Source organism: Gossypium hirsutum, chromosome D13 (assembly GCF_007990345.1).
Source record: "Gossypium hirsutum isolate 1008001.06 chromosome D13, Gossypium_hirsutum_v2.1, whole genome shotgun sequence".
NCBI classification, from domain to species: domain Eukaryota; kingdom Viridiplantae; phylum Streptophyta; class Magnoliopsida; order Malvales; family Malvaceae; genus Gossypium; species Gossypium hirsutum.
In genome coordinates, this window is record NC_053449.1 from 8,418,279 (window position 1) to 8,436,725 (window position 18,447).

Consider the following 18,447-nt stretch of genomic DNA (forward strand, 5'->3'; position numbering starts at 1 on the left):
AGCTCGGCAATTATGAGGATGATGTATGGTGTGATGTAGTCCCAATGTATGCGGCACACTTGCTCCTTGGACGACCTTGGCAATTTCATCGCGATGTTACACACCAAGGTAAGCTTAATCGATACTCCCTTGTGTTTAAAGGTAGAAAATTCACTTTTACTCCTTTAAATCCTACTGATGTATATAAAGATCAATTGAAGATGATGAAATTTTTTGAGGGGGTAAGGGAGAAAAGACAAGTACAAAAGACAGAGAGAAAAGAGGCTAGTAGTGGAAAAAGTCAAAATTTAAAAAGCCCAAAGGTAAGTGAATCCACAAGTGGTAAAATGAGCCAAAAAAAAATTTTGGCAACAAAAAAAGATGTGAGAAGAGCCCTACTCAATAAACAGCCTTGTATCCTTGTAAGGTTTAGGCAAAATTATTTATCTTTATCTAACATTGACGAAAATTTGCCTAGTGTGTTTCAATCTCTTTTGCAGGTTTATGAGGATGTTTTTAGTGAGGCCCCTAAAGGGTTACCACCTTTAAGAGGGATAGAGCATCAAATTGACTTAGTACTTGAAGCTTCAATACCAAATCGACCAACCTATAGATGCAACCTCGAGGAGACAAAGGAATTGCAAAGGCAAGTTGAGGAATTACTAGACAAAAGGTACATTCGTGAGAGCCTAAGCCCTTGTGCCGTTTCTGTCTTATTGGTACCAAAGAAAGATGGTACGTATCGAATGTGTGTTGATTGCCGCCCAATCAACAAAATAACAGTAAAGTATCGACACCCAATTCCTAGACTTGATGATATGCTTGATGAATTACATGGTTCAGTCATATTTACTAAAATTGATTTAAAAAGCGGTTATCATCAAATTTGAATGAGGGAAGGGGATGAATGGAAAACAGCCTTTAAAACAAAATTTGGATTGTATGAATGGTTAGTTATGCCTTCCAGCCTTACTAATGCACCTAGTACATTTATGAGATTAATGAATCATGTTTTAAGGCTTCACTTGGGTAAATTTGTAGTGGTTTATTTTGATGATATCTTAATTTACTCCAAGACATTAGATGATCATGTTTTCCATGTTAAAACCGTTTTGGATATTCTGCGAGCTGAAAAATTATTTGCCAACCTTGATAAATGCACATTCTGTTGTGATAAACTAATATTCTTAGGTTTCATAGTTAGTGCTCAAGGTATTCATGTCGACGAGGACAAAGTTAAGGCAATTAAGGAGTGGCCGACTCTTAAATCGGTAACTGAGGTGAGATCTTTCCATGGTTTAGCTAGTTTTTATAGACGATTTGTGAAAGATTTCTCTACTATTGCTGCCCCATTGATAGAGGTTATAAAGAAATCAGTGGGTTTCAAATGGGGTGAAACCCAAGAAAAGGCTTTTCAGACCCTGAAAGATAAGTTATGTTCTGCTCATCTTCTCAAATTACCTAATTTTTCTAATACTTTTGAGCTTGAGTGTGATGCTTCAGGAATTGGAATTGGCACTGTTTTAATGCAAGATAAGCAACCTATTGCTTATTTTAGTGAGAAATTGAATGGTGCACAGTTAAACTACTCAACTTATGACAAAGAACTCTTGGCATTGGTTCGTGCACTTCAAGTATGGCAACATTATTTGCTGCCTAATGAGTTTGTCATACACACAGATCATGAATCCCTTAAATGGTTAAAATGACAAGGTAAGTTGAGTAAAAGACATGCCCGATGGGTAGAATTTATTGAAACATTCCCTTATATGATACAATATAAAACAGGTAAAGATAATGTAGTTGCAGATGCCTTGTCTAGATGATATACTTTAATAACTACATTGAATGCTAAAGTCTTAGGGTTTGAACATATTAAGGAGCTATATGATGACGATGCTGATTTCGGCCATATCTATAAGAATTGTGGACATACTACTTTTGAAAAATTTTATCTTGTAGATGGTTTTCTTTTTCGTATAAACAGGTTATGCATACCAAAGTGTTCCATAAGAGACTTATTGATTCATGAGGCCCATAGTGGGGGTTTGATGGAACATTTTGGAGTGGTCAAAACACTAGATATCTTGCAAGAACCCTTTCATTGGCCACATATGAAAAAGGATGTCGAAAAGGTATGTTCCAAGTGCATTACATGCAAACAAGCAAAATCTAAGGTAATGCCTTATGGCCTTTACACTCTTTTACCGATTCCTACTTCACCTTGGGTAGATTTATCCATGGATTTTATTCTAGGTTTGCCTCGAAATAAGAATGGAAGAGATAGTATATTTGTTGTTGTTGACAGGTTTTCAAAGATGGCACATTTTATTTCTTGTCACAAAACAGATGATGCTACACATGTGGCAGATTTATTCTTTAAAGATGTGGTAAGACTTCATGGCATCCCTAAAACAATTTTTTCTGACAGAGATGTCAAATTCCTTAGCCACTTTTGGAAGGTATTGTGGGGTAAGCTTGGTACTAAATTACTTTATTCCACTACATGTCACCCCCAAATTGATGGCTAAACCGAAGTAGTTAATCGGATCTTAGGGACTTTATTACGATCTACTGTGGGAAAGAACATTAGAAACTGGGAAGAATGCCTACCGTTTGTTGAATTTGCATATAATAGATCTATTTATTCTACAACTGGTTATTCTCCATTTGAACTTGTTTATAGTTTTAACCCACTAACAGTACTTGATCTTGCTCCATTACCACTTGAACACATTGTTAATTTAGATGGCGAACAGAAAGCTGAGTTGGTGAAATTCTTACATGAGAAGGCTAGGCAACGAATAGCCAAAACAAATTATGCCAACACCAACAAAGCAAACAAGGGGCATAAACGGGTTGTCCTAGAACCCGGAGATTGGGTTTGAGTCCATATGAGGAAAGAACGATTTCCCGCAAAAAGAAAGACCAAGTTGGACCCAAGGGGCGATGGGCCTTTCCAAGTACTCGAGAGGATCAACGATAATGCCTATAAAATTGATCTACCTGGTGAGTACAATGTAAGTTCTACTTTTAATGTGGCTGACTTGTCCCCATTTGATTTTTCAGATTCGAGGTCGAATCTTTTTGAGGAAGGGGGGAATGATACGAGATCAAAGGCCCGACAAATGCGTTCCAAACTAAATGGGACCATTCAGGAGTTTGTTAGCAAGGCCTTAGATGCGTGCACGAAAGAATGGGAAAATCAAGATTTCAAATCTTAGGAATCTTGGTCCAAGAAACCAAATCTTACAGCCAAAGCGCATTGGATCTCCGTTACGAGCATCAACGATTCAATTTCGGTAGGAGATGGATCACAATCCCAAATTTTTTAAGGCAAGGCCCAATAAAAAGATTCCAAGCCCAATCAAGAAATTCACCCATACTTAGTCGAAAATCAGGCCAAATTGTCAAAGTGGCCCAAGTTGTAAAGTTTTATATATATTTTTTTTTACTTAGTTTAAATTTTTATGTAAATATTCAGTTCAAGAGTCCCAAATAAAGACCCTTGGCCAAATTTCCATATTAAAATAATTAGGAGTTTTTTTTATTTTAGTTTTCTAATTAGATTAGGAAAACACTTGAGAGGCCTATATAAAGGCTTGGCCGGCCACTTTGTTATTAACTTCTCAATTATATCAAAAATTTCAGATTTGTTTAAGTGCAGAATTCTCTTTGAGTTTTTCTCCAAAAATTCTCTCTTGGGTTTTCTTTAGAAGTTGTTTTAACAATCTTTTGATTGTGGGAGCCATCTTCAGCCTTCTTCTTGCTATTGATATTCTTTAGAGGGGAGATTAGAGCCGTTTGAAGGGAGTTGTGAGATCTTTCGGGATTTCAAGGCTTCTCAGGACTTATCTTTTAATTTCTTGCTGTCAATTCTTTCTTTATTTTTGCTTCTGCCGAATCTCTATCTAATTTATTTGTTGTTCTTATTATGTTTCCAGCCTTTTTTTCTATCTTAAAGAATCAGCCAAAAATCCCCAATTTCTAGGGTTCTTTCCGATTCATCCATACTCTTTTTGGGTGAAATTAGATTGCCGAAATTTGGGGAAAACTATCTTGGTGTTTAATTGGGCAGAATCGTAACCTCCTTTAGGGTTTCAAGAACCCTTATTAACACTTATTTCTATTCTCAATTTGACTTTTTGCTGATTTGGGGATTTTATTTCAGATCTGGAAATTCAAAGTTCTAATCTTTTAATTTTCTGTTTCGTTTCAGATCTGATTGTTTAGAGCTTTTGTAGGAGTTTCCCGTGACTTGACGACTCGATCTTGGTCCGCGCGCAACCCCCTATCACATCGTCTTTGCTCTTAAGCAAATATATGTAGCAATATTTTATGTTTTCATCAATGAAGGTAATAAAATATTTATTCCCTCCTCTCGTTTGAACAAATTTTAAGTCACAAACATTGCTATGTATTAGATCAAGTGGTTTTTGACCTTGTTAATTTTGCCTCAACACATGTTTCACAATTATAATTATAATTATTGTGAAACGAAGGAATGTGCAATAAGTTAATTAATGTACGTAAAGTATCATAATTAATATGTCCGAGCCTACTATGCCGTAAATTAAATTACTTAAGCATATAAACAGAAAAAAAAAAGTAACATTTTTATTCATAGTTTTGCTTTTACATAGATTGCATTTAGTTTAATACATATCCCCTTCCCACAAACATTCCCCCTTTAGAAAGAACAATCTTATTCATAGTTTTTGCGTATGTTAGGCATATAAATCCATATCAGACACTTCCTTGGAAATTTCTTCTACAGTATTGGTCTTGTTAGCTCTAACTTTTTTTTTTTGGATCCTACAGTCGGATGACTTGTGCCCCCATCTTGTTGCAATTGAAGCATTTTTCTTGAAATTTTTGCTTCTTGGAAACGCCACCTTTTGGTCCCAATTTATACCCATTTTGAGGTTGTTTTCCCTTCTTTAAGTCTTTATTGACTTCTACGATGTTTGTCCTAGCACCATTGTCATTTGCTGCTCTGTTGAGCCTTTTTTTCGTACCTCTATTGTCTTCTTCAATTCGAAGTCTGATAATTAAATCTTCCACTGACATTTCCATTCTTTTGTACTTTAGGTAATTCTTGAAGTCATTCTAAGCAGGAGGCAGCTTCCCAATAATGGCTTCCACTTAGAAGGATTCACTTATCATTATCCCTTCAGTAAGAATTCTGTGAATGATCAGTTGAAGCTCCTACACTTGATTCACAACTAATTTAGAATCAATCATTACAAAATTCAAGAATTTAGCAACTAAAAACTTTTTAGCTGCAGCATCTTCGACTTTGTATTTATAGTCCAATGATGTCCATAATTCCTTAGCCTTTATCTTAACACTATACACTTTGTAAAGTGCATCCGATAGTCCATTCAGTATGTAGTTTCGGCACAAGAAATCAGAGTGTTTCTAAGCTTCAACAGCAGTGAAAGCAGTAACTTCATCTACCTCGCCCTCTTTAACAGTAGGAGGGTCATCTTTCAAATTTTTGGTCAAGTTCAACATGGTCAAATAAAACATTTTCTATTGCCAAGTCTTGAAATTCTGTCCCGAGAATTTTGTAGGTTTCTCGTTGTGGCTTACAGCAGCTGCACTGACAACACTGAGTTTTGGATCGAAGATTGTGCTTGAACCAAAGCTTCAGATTGCGAATTGACTGAATTGGTGGGAGTTTCCATTTTCTGTTAAGAAACAAAACCAGATTCAGAAAAATTATCAACTCTTTTTAAACAACAGGAATCTAATAAAACCTGAAACAAAAGTTTATACGGTCTAATAAAAAATACAGTAAAATAATGTACCAGGTAGGTAACCCTAAAAGAGAGGTGGTGCACTCAGCATGCTTAAATACAAATTCTTTCAAAGAACCAATCCTAGACATGCATTCTCATATTGTCTTTTTAATTCACCGATGATAAATTTCCTTTTTCTTTGATGGCACAATTTTGAAGCTATAATTTAAGCTTTCACAATTTAAAGCCATAACTAAGGCCACAATAAATAGAAAAATTTCCCTTTGATTTATTAAACGGTAGAATTAAAAATTTGAAACAAAATCAAAATCAATTTTATTAAACGGCAGAATTAAATCTCGAAACAAAATTATTTGATTAAGTCTTCGTTTGGAAACAAAATCAAGATCAAATAAAATCTGTTAAACGGCGAGAATAAATCTCGAAACAGATTATTCAATTTAATTCTAATTTGGAAACAAAATCAAAATCGAATAAAATCTGTTAAATGGCGAGAATAAATCCCGAAATAAATTTTATTTCATTTTAATTTCTCTTTTGGCAATAAAATAAAAATTGGAATACAATATGTTAAATGGCGGGAAAAAATCCCGAAGTAGATTTTATTTAATTTAATTACTCGTTTTTATTTAATTTTAATACTCGTTTTAGAAATAAAATCAAAATTGGAATAATACCTGTTGAAGGCAGAAATAAATCTCGAAACAGATTTTATTTAATTTAATGTTCATTTTGGAAATAAAATAATTTTATTTAATTTTAATACTTGTTTTGGAAATAAAATTAAAATTGGAATAAAATATGTTAAACGGTAGGGATAAATCACAAAATAGATTTTATTTAATTTAAATACTCATTTTGGAAATAAAATAAAAAATGTAATAAAATTCATTGAACGGTGAGAATAAATCTTGAAACAGATTTTATTTATCTCTAATTCTCATTTAGAAATAAAATCAGAAGTGGAATAAAATCCGTTAAACGGCAGGAATAAATCTCAAAACAGATTTTATTTAACATTAATTTTTATTTTCAAATAAAATACTTTTTCTTTTCTTTTCTGCCTTGGTGTCTCATTTGTCTCGAATTAGAGAATTGCAAAATACTAAATTATGTCTTAAGGTTGATGGACAAGACACGTTAGCGAACAAAAAATTATATATAAATAAATAGTTATTTATATAAAATAAATTATATATAATAAAATAAATAAAATGTATTTAAAATATCAAATACGAAAAACCAATACATAAGATTAGAAAACCAGAAATCGAATAAAGAATCAAATTTTATTAGATGTTGAGGCATGTTTTACACAATTTCCTTAGACGGTGATCAAAGCCGTAGCACCACTGCATAGATCAACGAATAAACGATATCTTTTTCTATCACCAAACGTTGGAAAATATAGAGAGGAAAAGAGAAGAATTTTGGAGAGAAAATAATATCAGTGTGAGAGACTGAGATTGAGCAAAAATTTTAAAGAAGTCTTAGCCTTTTATAAGCATTCAAAGGGGAGAAATTTTGGAAATATTCATATATAAGGAGACAAAATCTGCATTAAAGGGGCACTTAAATTAATTTGATTACAATAAAATAAAATCAAGATATATGTCCTTTTAAATTAGATTTTGTATATATTTGCTGAGGAAAAATAAATTTCGTGTTGGGTTGGGCTAAAATATCCGCAGGCTCATTTTGGACCTGACCGATCCGAACAATTCGCATCACCCACGTCGTGCAAGTCCCCCATTGCGTGCAAGACAATGTTTCAAGCATAGTCATTCAATCACTTTCATATATATACACATCTCACACTTGGTATTTAACCAATGTGGGATCTAAATTTTTCTTTTCCTCAACAAATATTTCCAAGTAGCTTACTTTGAGCACCAATTTCTCATTCATCACTCAACCATTTTGGGCCTGTGATATACCGTTGTAAATGTCTCATAGACTAGAATATAAAATCATAATTTTATGATTCAACTCTCAACCTTTATCAATTGAGACTATGCCTCAGTTTCCATAAATTACAACTCTTCCAACACAGTTAGCATGCCATAAGGATTAGTGTGTGCTTTTATTAGAAAACAGTGTTTAGTGCGAAGACAACGATGTATGCCTTATGCCATAACACATAAGTGTCCAGTACAAGCCCCAAATGTTTTGGTTGTGCTGGTTGGATGCACTTTTAGTGCAAATTAACGTATTATGTTTTTGTTGGAATAACAAATATTCGAGTCATATTTTACTAAGATTTACTTGAGGTGAAGTTTTTAAAAAAGTTGTAACAATAAATTATGTTAATGAATATAATCTATCATAAATGTGACTTAAATGAGCGAAACTATAGAATAGTGAAACCACAGGTTGAATCAATGATGACAAGTGTTAAATGATTTAGTCACAAGGTGAAGTAAAGGATTAAAACGGTAATAAGTGAAATTATATGTGAATAAAAGATAATAATAAGGTGCTAAAATAAAATTTAATATTGAGATGCCTTGTAAGTAATTAGTGAAGAGAAATTTCGTAATACTTTTGTTATCACCTTGATTTAGTAAAGTGAAATGTTATAGACCAGATAAGGAGTGTTTAGAGCCTTGGTCAAGAAATGATAAATGAATGGACCTAACCCCCCTAAATGAGCAGCATAACGTGAAAGAATGACTAATTGATTATAAGTAGATTCATATGACTAATGGAACGAATGACTTTTAAAAAATAATATATAAAATCATTTAGAGTTTCTATAAAAGATCATTATTTCTATCTTTCGTATAATATATAGTATTATATATAAATAATACATAAAATCATTTTCAACTATAATCCATCTATTATGAATTTGTTTTCAAATGTCAAATAAAGAAATTCTAAAAAGCAAATAGTGAAGAAATTGACACTTATTTATAGGATAGAGTCAATGCAACATATACATGACATATCATTGCTATATATATATATATATATTCCTTGGATCAAAAATCTACTATACAAATGGCCACCAGTTTCTAGCAATTACATCAATGGCTGCTCACGAAGCAGTAACTTGAGCCAACCAAGGAAGCAACTTTTGATGAACTAGGTCAGGTTTATCATCATGGGGGCAATGCCCTACACCTTCCAACATATAAAGGCTTACATTCGACGATTTCGAAGGTAAGGAAGAGAAGTACTTACCTACAGGCCCATCTATAGGGGTGAAAGGATCTTGATCACCCCATAAAACTAGGACAGGTAAGTTGATTCTCGGCATCAATTGCACAGGGTTTGGCCCTGGTGGACCGGTTATAATCGAGACAAAGGCATCGAGAGCACCTTCATCGTTTGCTGGTCCATTGATGATCTGCATTGTAAAAGAACATTATTATCAAGTTTCAATGGTTCGTGTTAATAAGGAACCGTCGGCGGTAACTCAAGGAGATTGATTGCTGTACCTCAACTAGTTCATCATCAACGGACTCTTTATTTCCATAAACAGATAACAAAATGTTCCTTAGATTATCTCTGCATTAAAGACAACTGGATGAGTAACAATGAATTTCAGTACAGGAAAATGGTTGAACCGAATGGAATACCTTTGCTTGGCACGCTCAAAGACGGCCGTGGCGATTCGTCTTTGCTTCAATAAGAAATCAACCAACCAAAGCAAAGGTAAGAGGAGTTTGATCCTCCAATCATCAACAATTGCCTTGTTGTTCATCCCACCAGCACAATTCAACAGCACAATCCCTCGAACCAGGTTTTGACTAGATTCTTGTTCCACACAATATACATGAGAAATTTGTAAGTGGAAACACAATCAAACGCGAGATCAACATGGAATACATGATACGCACAAGAGATAATATATAACATGGTCCAGTTCTGGTTGCCTACATCTAGGGATAAGAGAAAAACTCCACCATAAACATAAGGATTACAAAGAATTCAGAACACCCAATGGACAAACACTAAACCTGAGCCCCAAAAACATGCCCAGTTTTCTATGTTCCCTAGGTTTAAGCACATGGAAACACATCATCCCATTAACCCGATATTTTACCAAGCTCTTCCTCACGACCCTACAAAAGTCATTCCTATACAAACATGCCACAGAAATTACCAAACTCTTCCTCACACCCAATAGACAAGCACTAAACTCGAGCCCAAAAACAAGCGCAGTTTTCTATGCTCCCTAGGTTTGAACACTTGAAATACACTTTACCCCATTAACCCAATATTTTACCAAATTCTTCCTCACACCCCTACAAAACTCATTTCCTATACAGAGACCCCATAGATATTACTAGAGATGATTCGGTTCCGGTTGCCTACATTGAGGGATGAGGGAAAAAAATTCCACTATAAACACAAGGATTACAACGGGTTCAAAACACGCAATACACAAATACTAATCCTGAGCCCCGAAACAAGCCCAGTTTTCTACACTCTCTAGGTTTAAACACATGAAATACACTTTGCCCTATTAACCCAATATTTTACTAAACTCTTTCTCACAACCCTACGAAACACGTTTCCTATACAAATATGCCATAGAAATTACATCTATCTCATAATTCTGACCTAAGATCCTATTGCTTGATCATCAAGAAATCTTATTCTCTAAGATTTCTTACATTATATAAATATTTACGTATTAAATAAACTTAATTAGCAAGTAATCATTGATAACTAATTGCTAAGTAGAATTTGGTTCGATATCTAGAAATATAATCATCAAAAAAAAATTATATATGGATTTAAACTATGTTTTTTAACTACCTGAGGCAGCTATCACACAAGCAAGACTTCCCACAGAGTTTCCAATCAACACAGTAGGCTTCTGAACAACTTCATTCAAGAAATCTAGTATCAACTGTGAACAATAATATTGAGATTAGAAGGATTAATTTTGATTAAAACAGTTAAACGCCATGTTTTTGTGAGCTTGGGGTGTAGTGAAATATACCTCAGCCCAAGCTTCCATGGAATATGAAAAACCTTGGGGCTTATCTGATGCACCAAAACCCAGAAGGTCAATAGCATAAACAGTGTAATCCTGAGCCAATGTGTCAATATTCCTACAACAATTGTTAACCCAGTTCAAATACTGCAATCATTTCAAAATAAATGAAAAGCAACGATATTTCCAGTTTGGGTACCTCCGCCAATGGGGAATGGAGGCACCAAATCCATGAACGAGAAGCAAAGCAGGGTTGGTAGAAGATGAGGAGGAAACAAAGTAATTGATGGAGTACCGACCTTTCCATTGCCACTTACTGCATTGCTCCTTTATCTGACTCACCCCTAACACGCTGACACGAGACTCAGTGGATGGGTCAACATAGCAAGTGATGAAACTACGGTTACCAACACCATAGCCAAGACCGAGAACGGGAAGCTTGTTACCGTAAAGGTGAGGGAAAGCAAGTCCTGGTCTGAGTCTGGGTTCTTTAGCCGTCGTCCGCGGCAGTGAAAGCGGCGGCCGGAGACAAGCCGCCGCCACATCATGAAGAACCGTGGCAGCCGCCATCTTTATGCCCATCACTCAACTGTTTGTTATTTTTGTTCCACTCAAATTTCATTCCTTTGCCATATTGGGGGAGTTGTGTGTGGTATTGGTTGCATTTGGACTTCGGATTGCTCTCGCCTCTCACTATCTTCAACACTGTTTTAAATTTTACATAATTGATAAAAGCTAAAATATTTAGATATTTATATTTTTTGTTCGAAAAACAATTATTCTATTAAATTTTAGTAATCTATAAAAAAAATATTTTTTATTGACTTTTTATACAATGAAAGCTTACATTAAATTACTTTTATTTTCTAAAAAAGAATATATATTCATTCATTAAACAAAAATAACCGAAGTTTAGTGTCCATTAAGTTTTAACTTGATTAGTATTAGTATTGTTACTTGAGTTCGAGTGCGTTAAATTATTAAAATATTAATCAAAAAAATTTATGAGATGATAGTTTTATATTCTCTCCCCTTATACTAAAATTTATTAAATTTTTCCTTAGTATTGTGGACTCTCCCCATTCAATATTTTAATATACCAAAATTTCTAAACTTATACCAAAATTATTTGCAATTTATCAAAATTTCTAAAGCTTTTACTGCAATATAACAATTTCTAAATTTATCAAAATTTATCAAAATTTTTCAATTTATAACAATTAATATTGTGGCTTAATAATTGAGTATTATTATAAATAAATCACTGCAATATATGTAAAAATAATTTAAAATATAAAAATTTATTAATATATATCAATATATGTAAAAACAATTTTTTTGAAAAATATTTCCAAGAAATCTGCCAAACAGCCGAAAATATTTTACACAGATTCAATCAAACACCAGAAAATATTTTCCAGTAAATCATTTTACAGAAAAGTAAAATATTTTCCCGAAATCATTTTACGGAAAATATTTTACTGGCAATCAAACAGACCCTAAATGTCACAAACTCAACCCATTCAATATTTTTGTAAACCAAATTTTTTAAGGATTTTCTTTAGAATTTCCTATCCACATAACTTTCTAATGATGTACAATTTTAAAGGATTTACCAAAATTTAAAGGTTTATGAAATTTTTAAAAATCGTAAATATTTATCAAAATATGTAATGTTTAACCAAAATTTTAAGATAATAAAAAAATATTAAAGTTTTCCTTTTAAAGTTTTGAACTCGATCCATTCAATATTTTGGCATACCATAATTTTAAAGTTTATATGAAAACTCCTTACAATCTACCAAAAAAAAAAACAAATTCTATACCATACCAACGTTTTTAAGGATTTACCAAAATTTTCAAAATTTTTTCTAAGAGTTTCAAACTTGACCCGTTGAACATTTTAATACACCATAATTTCTAAAGTTATACCAAAATTTCTATGGCTTTTCTTAAGAATTTTCTATATACCAAAACTTAATTGTACTTACCAAAATTTCTAAAGCTATATCATTTCTAATGGTTTAAAAAGAAAATCTAAGACTTTACCAAAATTTCTAATGTTATAGAAAAAATTTAAGGATTTACAAAAATTGCTAAATATTTATTAAAATATCTAAGGTTATATCAACATTATCGAAGGGGTTTATCAAATTTTCTAAAACTTTTCCTTAAGTCTCAAACTCGACTCATTCAACATTTTGGTGTACCAAAATTTCTAAAGTTAACTTTTGATAGGATTTACCAAATTGTTTCCTCAACCCATGCACCAGTGTTATACTTAAATTTCTAAATACTTATCAAAATATTTACAACATGTTTGGTTGGCTGTAATGGAATAAAAACGTAATGTTGAATGTAATGGAATAGAGGCGTAATGGTATTCTTGTGTTTGGTTGAATGGAATAAAGATGTAATAGCATAAGGAAAAAAACTAAAATGACTAGAATACTCTTAGCAGAATTTTTTTTAAGTAGATGATTATTGTTATTGTTATTAAATTTTAATAAGTTTATTAATATAAATAATATATAACTTAATCATATTTTAACATAATTATTATTAAATATAATTTAATAAAAATATATAATTTAATAAAATATATGAATTTACTAAAATCATAATATATAATGCTATAAAATATAATTGAAAATAATTATTATTAAATATAATTTAATAAAAATATATAATTTGATAAAATTCTAGTATTAAATATTATTATATGAATTTACTAAAATCATAATATATAATACTATAAAATATAATTTAAAATAATTATTATTAAATATAATTTATAATCTACTTAGATATTTTTAAACTGCAATACATATTTTAATGTGCTAAAATATCATTAGTGGAACAAATAATTTAATTATTCTACAATAAAAAAATATTACCAATAATAAATAACTTGAAAATTATATTTTGCATAAACATAATTTTCATATATTACCAAAATGTTAAATGAAATTCATGAAATTCTATGTCATAATCCATATGTTATACAGTTTTAGAACATCAAAAAGTTAGATGATTGTAATGACATACCATCCCAAATATTACAAACAGAAAAAGGTACGAAAATATCATCAACAGAAATAAGAAGTTTAATGGTCAACAAGAAATTTCAAACTGGGTGAATCGTTTCCAGACCTGCAAAGGATGGAAATTTCAAACATTAGATGCTATAATGTTAACAAATATAACCAAAACTCACTGTTTTACAGACAAAATATAAACTAGTCATTTCAAAAGATACACGTTTTGAGAATAATAAAACATAGCATTTTCAAATAGTAACTATTTCTCAGCTCTTCCATCATACACTTGTAAAGGTGTAGTGTCAAGGACGTGAATGGGAAGATTAATTAAGATGCTGCCACCTTCTGCTGGTTCTAACTGCTCAAAAGTCAGTAAGATTCTCTTTAAAGTGCAAAACAGTAAAACCAAGGATGTGGACACTTCCCCTTACAGTCGGATATCTATTTCCATTTTCATTTGAGGGTTGATAATATTTTGGACAAGGGCTATTAGCAATGACTTCTAGAAAATTTTATAATAAATCAGAAAATGGATCTGTTCTTGCATTCACATCCTTAGTGGTAGCTGTAGATATCGACACTGATTAACTATATACAAACTTAATTCAAGTAAACTACTCAAAAAATTTCATGCTTCTCTAATCCTTGTCATACTATGTACAAACTTAATATAACTTCTCCAAGAGGAAAAAACAGTGCCCCTGTATAACAGTGTCTTTATCCACATTGTACAACATTAATTGCAATGAATCATTTAGCAGATTATATGCAAAAATATTAAGACATTCAACACACTTAAGAACAAGTTGATCACATCCAAAGAACACTTGAGGCACACAAGTTTACATTTACTTAATATTTAAAATAATAACTGCAAACTACATAACAGATCAACAGGGCCTTCAGCACTGAAGCTACATGCAGGGAACTCGCACGAGCTGTTCTTAATCTAATCTCTTGTTCTTTCCAACAATTTCTTTTTCAAAACTAAAAACCTGATTTCACTAACGTTGTAGGACTAAGAAAACTTGAATTGAGAACTCTAAAACAAAGGTTCATGTAATTACTCTTCTGACTTAGATGGTTTGGATGGGATTAATCTAAATAGTCTAAGTTTTCATAAAACAAATGACTGAATACGTCAAGTTCCCTCTAAGCAGTAACTAGAAAACCAAGAATTTTAAATGATCTAGATTGAAATTAAAATTATTGTTTAACTAGCCGTTGAGGCAACAAGGGTAAATATAATAAAGGGAAAGGAGTTAACACTTTGACTTATCTCAAAATTTACTAGCATGATATTTTGAACAATGTACTGTCCATATCGTTTGACCGCGCATGGTAACATTACACCTCATAATATTCATCAAGTGAAGAAACAAGATGGGGTCATTGGAGCTAATGAGAAAGTGGCTCAACAATTCTTGGCTTCTGTATCTGAATCCAGGTCTTCAATCAGGCTTTTAAGTAGATCACTCACCATGCAATTAAGGCACATGGGTAGCAAAGTTTATGAGAGAATATCTGTGCTTTTACAGCCTTATGATATGAAGATTTCTCACTCGAAAAACCCCAAAAGCCTTCTCCTTTACCTCGAAGCTTTGTTGAACAAAGCTTTCTTTGAAGATTTTGAATCAATCGGGTTTCAAAAGAACGCGGTGAACCAAATATTAAACCCCATTGATCGTTGTGAAGCTAATTACAAATCATTCAATGAATTACAAGGTCTAACATGGGAGGAAGTTCTGAATAAGGGAACAAGGCATTTCAGTGAGGAGTTCAGTAAGTATTGTGACAGGAAAATGAATTAAATTGTAGCTATGTAATATGTTGGGTTGGTTTTTGGTTTTTGGTATAGTTTACAGATCATAATCTTTTTGGTTTTTGGTTTTTTTCACTAGATCTTACAGAAGTGAAACTAACATGCTAAAGCTGCCCATCGATTGATCCAAGCCCAAACGTGCTGCTAATTTCTACTGAAACTGAGCTGAGACAATAACTACATCATAATCTAACACTATGCTCCAGCACTAGCAATTTTCATTGGATTTAAGGGAATCTAAACTCTATACGCAGTACACTGCAACAAAAAGTAACTTCAACAAGACAGATGTGTATAAAACAAGGCTATTCAATAGAATAGGTTACCACAAAAGAGATTAACAGGCAATGATTAAAACAAAAACTTACTCATACTTTAACAACTAATGATGTAGTTTAACCAAAATAAATTGGGAGTAAAAAAGTACATGGATACTGCCATGGGTTACGTCAAAACTCAAAACAGCACACCATATTCCTTTGTTTCAAACAAAAGGGCCGGTCAGGTCTTTTATGCAACTAATTTGATTAATCTAGTCTTAAACTTTTTAAAACCTCATGTTAAAGGTGAATGCATGATTCAATTTCTAGAAATGTTGAATCTTTCGTCGTAAAAAAACATAAAAGGGAAAACATGTTGAAAGAATGTTAGGGCAGACAATGTTTACCTTGATTGAATTGGAAAGATTTTCTTGAGGGTTTATTTGGAGATACTTGGGATTGATCTCTAATAATGTCAAGAGACTTCCCTACTCACTGCATTTGAAGAACACAAGTCAGTTTTTGGTCGACAAAACAGTGCTCTGAAAGAAATGAAATCGGGCAAGAAATGAAATGAAAACAGTGCTCTGAGAGTTCTAAAAAGGTGCAAGAAATGAAACAGGAAGAGGCTGAAAGTGAAACAGGAATAGAAATCGGGAGAGAAAGTGATGTTGGGAGGGAGAGGCTGGAGATGGCTCTTGTATTGGGAGGGTAAAACAGGGCAAATCACAATCTGGGAGGGTTAAACAGAGCTAAACTGACCTTTTGCTTGGGAATGGAAATGGGTCATTAAGCAGGAATAGACATGAAAAGAAAAGAAACAGAGGGAGCAAATCGGCATAGGCTAGAAGGAACAGAAGAGAAACAAAGGGGAAGCCGATGGGAGGGTAAAACAGAGAGGGTAAACTGAAGTGGAGCCTAATCTGGGCAAAAGGGACGGATTACAAATCGGTGATTTTACTGATTAGGTCAGTAATGTATTACAATGGTATTATTTCTTAAACTTTTACTTACCCATTGAACATTTTAATATACCAAAATTTTTAAAATTATACCAAAATATCTAGAACTTTGTTAAAATTTTTAAGGATATACTAAATGGTTTACCAAAATTTCTAAAAGTTTACTAGAATTTCTATAGTTTTTCCTAAGGGTCTTACACTCGATCCATTATATCAAAATTTCTAATTTTATACTAAAATTTCAAAGAGTTTACCAAAATTTCTATGCATTTTCCGTAGAATTTCTTCTTACACCAAAATTTGATTTTTTTTTTATAAAAATTTTCAAGAATTTACCAAATTTTTTTAAGATTTACTAATATTTTTAAGATTATACCAAAATTTCTAAACCTTTTCCTTGGAACTTTTTGTGTACCAAAATTTGATTAATCTTACTAAAATTTATAAGGTCACACCAAAATATTTAAAACTATACTAAAATTTCTAACGATATACAAAATTTTTAAGAATTTGCTAAAACTTTTAAGGTTATACCAAAATTTTCTAAATTAGGGTCCCAAACTTGATCCATTCAACATTTTGATATACCAAAAATTTTAAATTTATACAAAAATTTCTTAGGACTCACCAAAATTTCTAAGAATAGCATTTCCATAGGATTTATCAAAAATTTTCCTCAACCCATGCGCCTGTCTTTGTATAAGTTATATCTTAAAAATTTATATTCTTTTAGTTTGATCCATTAACTCGATCTTATTATGAAAACTATGATTTTAAAGTAAAGGTGTTTGTGGGTCGAGTCGAGTTGAACTTAAGTATAATATTAACATAATATAAAGTATTATAAATGTGTTTGTGGGTCGAGTCGAGTTATACTTAAGCATGATATTAACATAGTATAAAGTATTATAAATTTAAAAATAGGCCGACTCGAGTCAAGTTCTGGCCTTGAATGTTCAAGTTTGAGCCTAGCTTATATTTTAAATGAGCCTAATATTTTCTAAAGTCCATTTTTGGGGCTTAATATTTTTCCTAAATCCTCCCAAATTTTAGGATAACCTTCGAACTTAGACAGATAGCCTGTCTCATAAACAGGTCTATTTCAGATTCTCATCATCACTTTGTTTTGTGCAAATTTATTAATTTGTTCTTGGTTTTATCAAATCAGCCCTTAATTTTAGCTTTATGAAATTGTCTCAAGGTAGTGGCTCTTAGAATGAAGTAAAAAAAAAATTAGAAGGAAACAAAAGGGCAAGGCTCCTATTTGTCCTCTTTAGAACCATCCTTAGCTCTTTTGTTTAGGCATGTGGATTAATTATTTCCGGATGTGGTGGAGTCGATTGGTGCTTTTTTGAGGTAATGGAATAGGTTGGTGGAAGTAACTTCTTAGAGGGGCGTTGGAGTTTGTGTTACGAATGGTTTTTTTTTATACCTAAGGATGAGTTTGGATGGGCGGTGCGTTTACCTGCTGTTAGTGTAAAAATAGCGGTAGCGGTGAGATTAGATACTGTAGTGATACTGTAGCGTGAGACAAAAATTAAACTAAACGCACCGCACTGTACCCAATCGACCATCTAAACCCACCTAAGTCAATATAAGTGTGATGAAGGAGAAAGCAAAGAATTTCAATAAAAGTTTGAGAGACTAAAATATTAAAAATACTATAG

The 18,447-nt window shown here is 32.4% G+C and overlaps 1 protein-coding gene and 1 long non-coding RNA gene across 2 annotated transcripts; both read right to left on the reverse strand.

Annotated features, from left to right (window-relative positions):
* Positions 1-8,638: 8,638 nt before the first annotated feature.
* Positions 8,639-11,445, reverse strand: LOC107918603 (pheophytinase, chloroplastic). Its single transcript, XM_016848197.2, has 6 exons — positions 10,895-11,445; positions 10,702-10,813; positions 10,515-10,608; positions 9,329-9,506; positions 9,188-9,257; positions 8,639-9,096 (listed from the first exon to the last, which is right to left on the reverse strand). The coding sequence occupies exons 1-6, from the start codon at positions 11,275-11,277 to the stop codon at positions 8,785-8,787; spliced, it is 1,149 nt and encodes a 382-aa protein (XP_016703686.2). The 5' UTR covers positions 11,278-11,445; the 3' UTR covers positions 8,639-8,784.
* A 2,211-nt stretch (positions 11,446-13,656) lies between these two features.
* Positions 13,657-16,885, reverse strand: LOC121225753 (uncharacterized). Its single transcript, XR_005923630.1, has 2 exons — positions 16,226-16,885; positions 13,657-13,848 (listed from the first exon to the last, which is right to left on the reverse strand). It is a non-coding gene; the product is annotated as an uncharacterized lncRNA (long non-coding RNA).
* Between the last annotated feature and the right edge of the window lie 1,562 nt (positions 16,886-18,447).

What these genes read in the sequence shown, in the direction of transcription:
- LOC107918603 (XM_016848197.2), bottom strand. Translation starts at nt 11,277, where the DNA reads ATGGGCATAAAGATGGCGGCTGCCACGGTTCTTCATGATGTGGCGGCG. An exon ending in TCCATTCCCCATTGGCGGAG is followed by an intron (nt 10,814 to 10,894) that starts GTACCCAAACTG and finishes CAATTGTTGTAG; the next exon opens with GAATATTGACACATTGGCTC. An exon ending in TTGATGATGAACTAGTTGAG is followed by an intron (nt 9,097 to 9,187) that starts GTACAGCAATCA and finishes TTTACAATGCAG; the next exon opens with ATCATCAATGGACCAGCAAA.